At 46.1% G+C, this 10021-nt stretch overlaps 1 protein-coding gene across 1 annotated transcript in view; it reads left to right on the top strand.

Annotated features, from left to right (window-relative positions):
* Window positions 1-6316: 6316 nt before the first annotated feature.
* The window catches only part of krt222 (keratin 222), a 20279-nt gene continuing 16574 nt past the window's right edge, over window positions 6317-10021 (top strand). The window contains exons 1-3 of the mRNA XM_056586965.1: window positions 6317-6854; window positions 7142-7356; window positions 9841-9923. Coding sequence (XP_056442940.1) covers window positions 7159-7356; window positions 9841-9923 — 281 coding nt within the window. The 5' untranslated portion in view covers window positions 6317-6854; window positions 7142-7158. The remainder of the gene's footprint in view (window positions 6855-7141; window positions 7357-9840; window positions 9924-10021) is intronic.

Here is a 10021-nt window from a genome sequence, read left to right as displayed (position 1 = left end):
GGGTCATCTATGAACTTAGGGTTAGTTTCGATTTTCCCTAAATGTCCCTGAAGCAATAATTATTTAATTATAACCAGAAATAAGGGTGTCCTTTATTCCGTATCGGAACCTTCCAGATTTGGCGCATTGCGTTTTAGTAGCTTCCCTAAAAGTGTAGTAAAACGCATCACAAAATCCACATCACTGCGCCCGGACACAGTAAGGGGAACACACTATATTCTATGTTATATTCTATTCTATATTCTATACCAGGGGTCACCAACACGGGGCCCGCGGGCACCAGGGCGCCCCCAAGGACCATGTGAGGCGCCCGCAGGCCTGTTCTAAAAAAATAGCACTACTCATTCTTGACCAACTCTTTCCCACCTTTCTTAAGTCATTGTTGATAATTATTGTGAAAAATCATTAACATGATCAGTGTCTTCACATAGATGAGTATCATTAATCATTAATAATAATAATATATAAATAAAGGTAAACTGAGCACATTTTTTATTTCATAAGTGTGTATCAAACTGGGTGCCCCTTGAAGTAGCTCTCTGGTTCAAAAAGGTTGGTGACCCCTGTTCTATACTATAATCTATTCTTTATTCTATACCATATTCTATTCTGACAACGTACTCCAGGCATTACTAATAATAATACATTGGCAATAATCCACATAGTCAACGTGGGATTTTGATGATTTGGTTAACTCAGAGGTGCTATTGAAATGCTAGCCTGTGTTATATTCTTTCATGACAAGATAATTAGGATACATCCCATTATTTATGGAGTCTATAATAAAAAGTGATACAACATGTTCATCTATTGAATCATTCGCAGCGCCTCAGCGTCTATGAGACCAATAATTATGAAAATGTGTATCATTGTGTTGTCAGCGTGGGTTCAGCATTTTACATACCCAGTACACCAAACCGTGCATTGTCAACCCTAGCTTGGATCTCTGGTGGCCCCTCCTTTAATGTATAACGGATTGAGGTTGCCCCGACTTGTTTGACATTTTCAGTGTTTGCCCATCCTTATTCCGGAGAAATTTTGCATGTGACACTCCTAGGGTAATTGTTTTCTAAAAAGAAACCATCTGTTGGCAAACCTGGGAGGTGCTCTGCAAGCTCGTCTACTGTCAAAACAGATTAGAAGGCGATCATGAGTTTGTTCCTGTCTCACACATCTTTCTCTACGTTGAACAGTTTCCTTGTAAAAAAAATATACATCCTTCTATGATTACTTATATGCTTTAATGGCTCCAGGCTATTCTGCATGCCCATAAGGCCTTATGCATGTATTTGAACCACAAAACAGAACATTTAATTTAAGGAGATATAGCTTCAAAAAGGAAGCGTCAAACACCGGGTAGGCCGATTTTACCTGATGCTCAGCTCCAACCAATGCAAACCAAAATTATGTGAAACATTAAAAATATTTATAGAGCACCCAAACCTAATGCAAAGCTTTTGTTGTACTCAGCCATTCTGATCTCCGGACATTCTTGTCGGAGATCATCTGTCTCGGTCCATTTCCTTCTTCAGAAACCTTTACCCCAATCAAAGAGCTGTTATTAACTCTGTCAACGGCTAACTTTAAATATCGGGCGGCCAACTCCCTTTAATCACCATGCAAATTTAGACGGCTCATATCTCAAAATTTCGGCGGCTGTGCAATTTAAAGAATGCCTTGTATGTCTGATAGGTTGCCTGTAGAACCAGTTCATTTGGATTGCACAGGGTTCTGAGGATAGGTGTGCCCATTGTCACAACTTAATCATTTAGTCTGGCTTCTCAGACGTCTCCCGCCTCTACTCTGACTCAGTGGCTCGAACATTTTACCTTACTTTTTTAATTAAATATTTTGTCTGCATTGTGTCTCGATGCAGGCTTCCAAGGGAACTGACGTCTGATATGATACCGAGTCTTCTGTGCCTGCGCTAGGGAAGTTCAGGTTTGGAGTAGTCGTAGTGGTAGATATGGATTGAGTGGAGTTAGTGGAGACGTATGAAATTTGCTGCATCTGATATCTAGTCTTGCTGATGCTGCACAATGGTGATACTGCATGTCCAATCAAGAGATGGTAACAATGTGGTTACAACGGTTAGCTCGTTATCAGATGCTTACATGTATAAGGGTGCACTAACAATAGGCCATCTGGCCGTGGCCGTGGCCGTTTTCACACATAACCGTGCTCAAATCTGCCAGTGTGAGTGTGGCCAGTCTAGCCAGGCTGGGCCAATTTGGCCATTTGGGAGAGGTGTGCTGCTACGGTACGGTCCGCTACGCAAAGTGCGAACTGTGTTCTCTGTGTTGTTGTCCATTGTTGTTAGAACTCTATTAGACTTTATGGTCCATGCAGCGGACGCTTGGTGATGAATTATTACTTACGACGTGATGACGTATGTACAAGAGCCTACCGTGGCCAGGCCACAGTTGCGACGGCCACGGCCAGATGGCCTAGTGTGAGTGCAGGCCAGAGAACAATGGGGCCATTTGAGCACGGTTAGGTGTGAAACGGCCAACGGCCAGATGGCCTAGTGTGAGTGCACCATAAAGGTGCTATTATCGATGAGCTGAGCTGCAGAGTTATGTTACCTTGAACTGCAGAGCAAACGTAAATCACAAATGTGCTTAGTCTCCAAAGTCTCAACCTTCAATTCACAAGCAAGTCTTGAGTCTTAACCTTCAATTCACAAGCAAGTCTCAAGTCTTAACCTTCAAGTCTCAAGTCTTAACCTTCAAGTCTCAAATCTTGACCTTCAAGTCTCAAGTCTTAACCTTCAAGTCTCGAGTCTTAACCTTCAAGCCTCTCTCACTTCCGTTCACCATTTGGTTTGAAATGGATTTGGACTACAACACCTCACATACAAAGGTGTTTATAGTGTCAACCATTGAAGGATAATGGAGCAGAACTCTGTAGGCCCAATAAGTGTGTACTTGTTGTACCATCCAATAACCACCGTAACAGCTGCTTTGGAGACAATCATGTGAGCAACGTTCAAAGAGATCCTCCGAATCTGACTAGGAGGAAAGCAGTGTCATGGGGTCACGAACAAGAGGACTCCACCGGTCCTGTTTATAGCTAATCATTTTAAACAACTCTGGCAGCCATCCAAAACAAAATGACTGTTTCTCAAAAGTGGTTAAAACTGTCAGGACAATGGTCCAGAAGTCGAATTGACCTGTCTCCTGTTCCTCCATCATATTGACGACCTACCAGTCGCGGCCTGTCTGTCTTCTTCAGTAAAAACCCCCATGCTGAGTCACCAGTCATAACACTCCCTGTGTGCCAGTGTCGTGCAACCGCGGGTTACCGTTTGGAACCCATGGGAGTGCGTTGGAGTGCTCGGGCTCGGAACTGGCTCGGCCGCATTCTTATTGAGTTTCAGACCGCCGGAGTCGGTTCCATCTGATCCAGGTGTGAGGACCTCGGCTGCAATCGCCCAGACCTCCAATGTTTTTAACAGGATTAGCTCAGGATGGTGTCCCGGACTGACTGTGTCCTCAGCGACCCTGGGCCGAATGCACACCACACTGCTGAGCTGGCATGGACAACTGTGTGGCAATAAGTTTCCTGGCAGACCTTGCTTGTTGTCTTTTCGTTATCTGCTTTGTAGTGTTGGCACGCACGGTTCGAAATGAAATTTACATTGTTGTTGAATGTCCCTATTTCAGCGTTTACCTGTTCTTTGTCGTCCACACACAGATATGCATACAGAAATACAACCAGGCTTTTTGACATAAATACACCAATTAAAAGCTAACAATACTGACAAAGTGTAAATTTGTCAGTTAAACTGCATTTTGTCCGTCAACTACCGTAAAATACTTCCCTGATGATCTGCTGTCTGTCTGGGTTAAAAACGTGTCGATGATGTGTAATGGTGTTTTGTAATTCTATTGAAGGGCAAGATTAGTAGTGTGTGTAACAATAATCCCCAGGTCAGTGTCTGAATGTGGTTTGGTGTGGGTGTGCGGAACAAATAGGAGGTCATCCGACAATGTAATCCCCAGCCGAATATATTTTCGTCATTTACTATCTGTCTGTAAGTCTAGGCCAGTGGTTCCGGACCTTTGACCTGAGGTGAACCACTGAACTGTCATCAAGAACTCTGTGTACCACCTCATATGCAAACGGTGAAAGGTAGATAAATACACATGCAGTGGTTGAGCAAAGAGTGGCTTCTCCCCCTTTACACACAACTAAGACTGCAAAAAGGCCATGGCCAGTGGAAACAGGAGAAAGAAAAGTCAGCAACGTGACTTATGTGTTCATTAGATTGAAGATGTTTGAATGTACAATGCATTACTATATTTGAAATAATAACAAGCCACGATGCTATATTAACCGAGCAATATTACGAAATAAATATTTATTTCAATAATCAGTTCATAGGTTTAAGTTTAGTTTTTTTCAAATAATGTATTTGTGTCAACAATATAATCCCATGACATACCTGCAGTTCCTTCGAGAACCCCTAGTTGTACACATTCCACAGGTTGAAAAACATTGGTTGAGACAAACCCATGAGAAGAAAAATAAATAGTCAGAACCTGTTTGCCAAACGTTCTAATGGTTAGTTTCTATTTTCGGTGCCACCCTTAAAGAATCTTATCTAACAAGGTATCGAATGGAATAACCGGATCAGCATATGACTGTCACTGTGGTCTGGGCCTGTGCCATACCGTCTGTGAGAGAGATTTAATGATAACAGCCTTATTATGCACGCATGTCAAAGTTTCCAGGATGAAGCTTCTGTGGTATACGCTACTCTCTGTGGTGTAGTAATATCACTCATTATTTGTGTTGTAGAATGTTGGTGTATTTTAGTGTCTCTCTTATTGTTCACATTTCTAGTCTAGGAACAGGCCAGGGCCTCTCATACTGATACAAGGTGTTATCCCCAACATTCTGCCATTGTTATGTCTCAGGGTTGAACCTGGTCCTCCGGGACATAGCCAGGGCCAAATACCTTATCAAGGCTGAGAGTGCGTCTGTTCACGTGTTATTCAGCTATCCCCTTTATGTATTATACTCGCCCCAACTCTTTGGTTCGACGAGTAGAGGGTTTCGACAGCCAAGGAGCAAGTCATCGACCACCGGGTCCACTATAGATTATTCAACCTAAGTCTGTATCTCGCTGTACATCCTGGAATAAACCATCTATTCAACCCTCTAATCCAACCTGTCAAGCTGCTTTGATTTCGACTTCAAGAATTACTACTACGACTGAAAATACACAACGCAGAGTCTGTCCGAACAGTTTAGAAATTAGATGAAATCTAACAGTGTTAACATCCAGTGAAAGCAAAGCACAAGAATCGCAAATAGTGAATGGGCTGCATTTCTTTGGCGCTCTCCAGACCTGTTTCCACTCAAATCGCTTTTACAATTATTGCCTCACATTCATCCCTTCATACACACACAGTTAGTGTGAGGTGCCTTACTAAGGGACAGCTTCCGCAAAAGACTTGAGGCTTACTTGTTCAGAGTTCACCTGAACACTGCCACCAACTCTTCTCTCCCCTTACTCTCTTAAAATCACCCCTCTGACTCACTTTTTTTATGTTTGCACATCCTGGTTTGTACATCCTCAGTTAATGTACACACTTATTGTACGACCTGGCACTTAAGAATAGTATTTAGCATCATGTAGCATCTTATACTAGCTATCTTTTTTGTGTATGGGGAATGGGTTAACCTAGCGATTTGCTAGTGCCTCACTGCTTGGCACGTGTTTCTTTGAACATCCTTACTGTACCGACCCTAACCCTATCATAAGACGCTTTGGATAAAAGCATCTTCTAAATGACCTAGACGTAAATGTGAATGGGACAGCTTGACACAAGCAGAGATGGGATCCAACCAGAAACCTTTTGGTTGTCAGACCAGCCGCCCTACCACCTGAGACCCCCCCCCCCCCCTCCTCCCCCCCCCCCCGCCTGCCAATACCCGAGCTGAGCCGAAGGACACCCTGTCCAAAGTCCTCGCCCTATCGCTCCTCCTTTTTTTTCACAGATACTGCACGCCAATTTCGCCAATGCAACTCAGGAGCAGTCAATTCACATCCATATGCCAACACAAACACACACACACACCCCCGCAAACAAATAGGCACACGCTGTCACACGGACGCGCTTGCTGGAACACACACCTAATAAACCCTGTGGGCGCACGTGCACAAACGTACAGTCGTACAGTCCCCCCCCCCTGGTATTTCTGACTCTTTGAAAGCGGCCCAGTAATCCCGGATCAGGCGGTACAAAGGGCCTCAGAGCACCGGTGATAAAGCTCTGTGTCCAGTGTCCCCCCCCCCCCTCCAACCCCCCACACCCCCTCACAGCCACCCTCCCCTAGTACTCTCTATCCTCGGCCAAAGGCTGGCTGGGTGTCGGGGGGGATAGGTGGGACAGTAGGGGAAACACATCGCCCCTCTCATGGAGCCGTCCTCTTAAACCACTGGGCCGAAACACGCGAGAAACCGAACCCGAAGCCGGGCCTCCTCCGCTGGGTTCACCTCCTCCCACCTCCTCCCGCCTCCCTCTACTGCCCAGGTTTGGTGCTGTGTTGTGACCAGAGAGGGACTCCGCGGGGAAGCGGGGGAAGGTTCCTGACCCGGTCCGGGGCGGAGGAATGTGGCTAAGCCCCGTCCGCTGGGTGTGTTGGAGCGGCTCGCCGAGACCCGGAGAGGGAGAGAGCGAATAGTCCCGCAGAGGGAGAGAGCGAATACTTCAGGGAGATCCCACCGCCGCCGCCGCCGCCGCCGGGACCCCCCACCCTCACCCCTGCTGAGCGACTGCGCTGAGGAGCACGGCCATCCCCAGTCCGGGAAGAGGGCAGGAAGGAAGGTGGCGTTGTTTCAGGTGAGTACGGCTGGGTAAATGTTTACCCAGTTGACGCCTCCAGGACTGTAATCTCTGCTGAGGATGCGTGGAAAGAGCGCTTGCTTGCCGGCAAACACCGTGTGACTTAACTCTAATCATTACCTGCGTCTCGCGAGGAGGCGTACCGTTCTGCCCCCGCTCTATCCCAGCCTCTCGGAACTCCTTCCTCGTTGACGAAGGGACCTCGGACAACTCTCGTTTTTTCGTTTCCCCTTTAAACTCTGGATGGTACCCGGATGGTTGATATGTGGTGTAAACACTGACAGGTACAACGCTGGGCTCCATGGATGTAACGGAGGACCAGAGAGCGGAGGTCCGCGGGCTCAACGCCCGCCTGAAGGGCTTCCTGGAGCACATGGAGAGGCTGCAGGACACCAACGCGCGGCTGGAGGGGCAGATCGCCGACTGGGGGGCGAGGAACGGCGCCGTGCTGAGGGACTGGTCCCAGGAGGAGAGCACGGTCAACGGCCTGCGAGCTCAGGTGAGAGTCACATGCTGGTTGGTCGGCTGAGCTCGGCTTAGCTCTGGAGGCAGAGCGGGTTGAACTGTAACCAGGATGTCGCCGGTTCGATCCCCGACTCCTCCTATCTGGAGTGTCGAGGTGTCCCTGACCTCACCCTGACCGCTCCCGACGAGCTGGCTGTCGCCTTGACTGGTTGACTCCGCCATCGGTGTGTGAATGTGTGTATAAATGGTTGTCAGTCGCCTTGGATCAAAGCGACTGCTAAATGCCCTAAATGTTAATGTGTATGCGTTGTTTGAAGAGTTTGGAGATTAGCTGTGCCGAAGGAGCCCCTGTGTGGGATTCGACTAAGCCCGGGTGTCGTTCAGTGTTGTCAACAACTGCTGGTTCCCATGGGTTTTTGTTTGCTTTGTGTTTAGATTGAGGAGGGTGAAACAGGGCCCTGTGTATAGGGTTGTATAGGGGCTCGCTGAGCAACAACCTGCATGGTGACACGGTGGTGGTGAGAGTGAAGGAGGAGTAATTATACCCCTGTTGTATGGGAGCGAAAGGGGAAAAGTACACCAGCAGCGCAGGCTGGCTGGGTGGAGGATGTGTCATCGGTTCTTTCATGGTGGTGTTTAGACAGATTGCACCACCATTATGCCAGCTCAAGGACGTCCCAGTGTTGCAGATATATATAAAAAAGAAATAGGTTGTTTTTCATCAAACAACAGGTGATCGCAGTCGGTAACATTGCAGCTGACCCAAGACAAACAATGTGTCACCATTACGAAACACAGCTCAGGTTTTCCCATCTGGGCAAAACCTATTGACATCAATGGCCTTCGATTCCGGTTTGAACACAATCTTGAAATAAAGAATGATTGTGTGAATGTGATCAGTATTTTGATTGTGTGCCGATGATAAATGTATTTGAGCCTTTGAGTCTTTTGCCTTTGAATCTGTTGCACAAACCGAGGTAGATATAGTAAATGTGTAGTGTGTAATGTGTAATTACATAACGCACCAGAGCCAATACAAACCCCACACCCTGGAATGTGGGAGTGTTTGAATGTGTTGTTTGTGTGACTTTTTATTGGCCGGGACCATTCACTAAGCGCTTTACACGTCTGTCTTTGTGGAGTGGTACGACCTGGCTTATGAACTGATTCCTGACAAAGCCATTCTGATCATTGCTTTAATGTGTCTCACAGAATAATTGCAGAGTAATACATCCACTATTCTTATGGTGGATCATTTATTTTGAAGAGCACCCCTAATTATGTCATTACATGTTCAATCCTTTTCCTGACCTCCTGACCTGACTTTATTTGGATTCATATCATGTATATATGTTTTAACCATATCTGTACCTAGATCATTACTATACTTTTGTTGTTGTTTTGCTATTATGTACCAGTCCGTGCACAGGAAAACAAGTATCAATCATCATGGAAGAAATCGCTATGAGTATATTCTAAATATCTGTTATGACTGTTAAGTTTAGAAAATGGATGACAGAAAGAGTCACAAAAAATAAAATTTCCATTTGCTGATCCATAACTATTATAAGAATATTCCTTATCTAACACAGCCAACGATAGCAATAGGGCTTGTACATCTGAATGCACCATGGTTATATACTCCATCTTGAGAGGAATCAAGGGAGTTGTAGTACTGTTAAATCCTTAAGCAATATAAATATATTGGGTGGGGCTGCTAAATATATAACTAGGTATCGTATGAAAAGAGCTGCAACATTTTCACAACAATGGTAACCTTATATTTGCGATTAGTGACTGAAAATAACAAAACAACATTACAACCGACACAATGACATTCTAATGCTCCTTTGCTTCCAAAATGGAGGCCTAACTGGACTTTATACTGGCGTCGCCCTAAACAAGAAACAGATCTTCTTTTGCCCCCCCTGGTAGAACTCGGAATGAAGGCCCCAGTGACCCTATGGCTGACAATCAGATCAAACAAGTCTTTCATCAGCGGCAGTGATGTCACCTATTCTTACACTTGGCATAAGAACTATAACATGTAGTAGCTGACAATGAAAGCATTTTGCACACTGAACACACATAATTGCACCCTGTCGGTTTCATATCCCTCTAATCCATTCCCCTTTAGGCAAAGGTGTCAATGATGATCCTTGAACACAGCAGTGGCACACAGCCTGGATGCAAACCACTGAGAAACCTCCAACAAGTCTGAGCTCAAGGGGGAATCAAAAGCGTAACACGATAATTGCATGTTCGACATAGCATCTTCATGCTCCGTGTTCGGTTTAAACCTTTAAGTCGACATGATTGGCAGCTGTGGTTCTGCAATTAAAAGACGAGTCAAGTGGTTTGATCGGTCCCACCCTGGTGCCTCCGAGCCCAACCTTAGAGAGACACCTGTGATCCAGGGTTCGTCGCTTACACAAACATTACCGAGTGTAGGAACGGCGTGTTTGCATAGGTGTGGCGTGTCTGTCTGTGTTGACTTCCCCGTGCCTCACCTCCTCAGGTGGGTCAACTTCTGGTGGAGAACGCCCAGCTGGCGCTGCAGTCGGATGGCATGAAGTCCAGAGCGGCTGCCATACAGGCCAGGTCAGTGGTTCACACACCACCTCCACCACCACAAACACCACCACCTCCACCACCACCTCCACCACCTACACCACCACAACCTGCACCACCAACACCCA

Source organism: Gadus chalcogrammus, chromosome 3 (assembly GCF_026213295.1).
Source record: "Gadus chalcogrammus isolate NIFS_2021 chromosome 3, NIFS_Gcha_1.0, whole genome shotgun sequence".
NCBI lineage: Eukaryota > Metazoa > Chordata > Actinopteri > Gadiformes > Gadidae > Gadus > Gadus chalcogrammus.
Note: the sequence above shows the minus strand (reverse complement) of the source record. Positions and strands in the feature narration are given on the sequence as shown.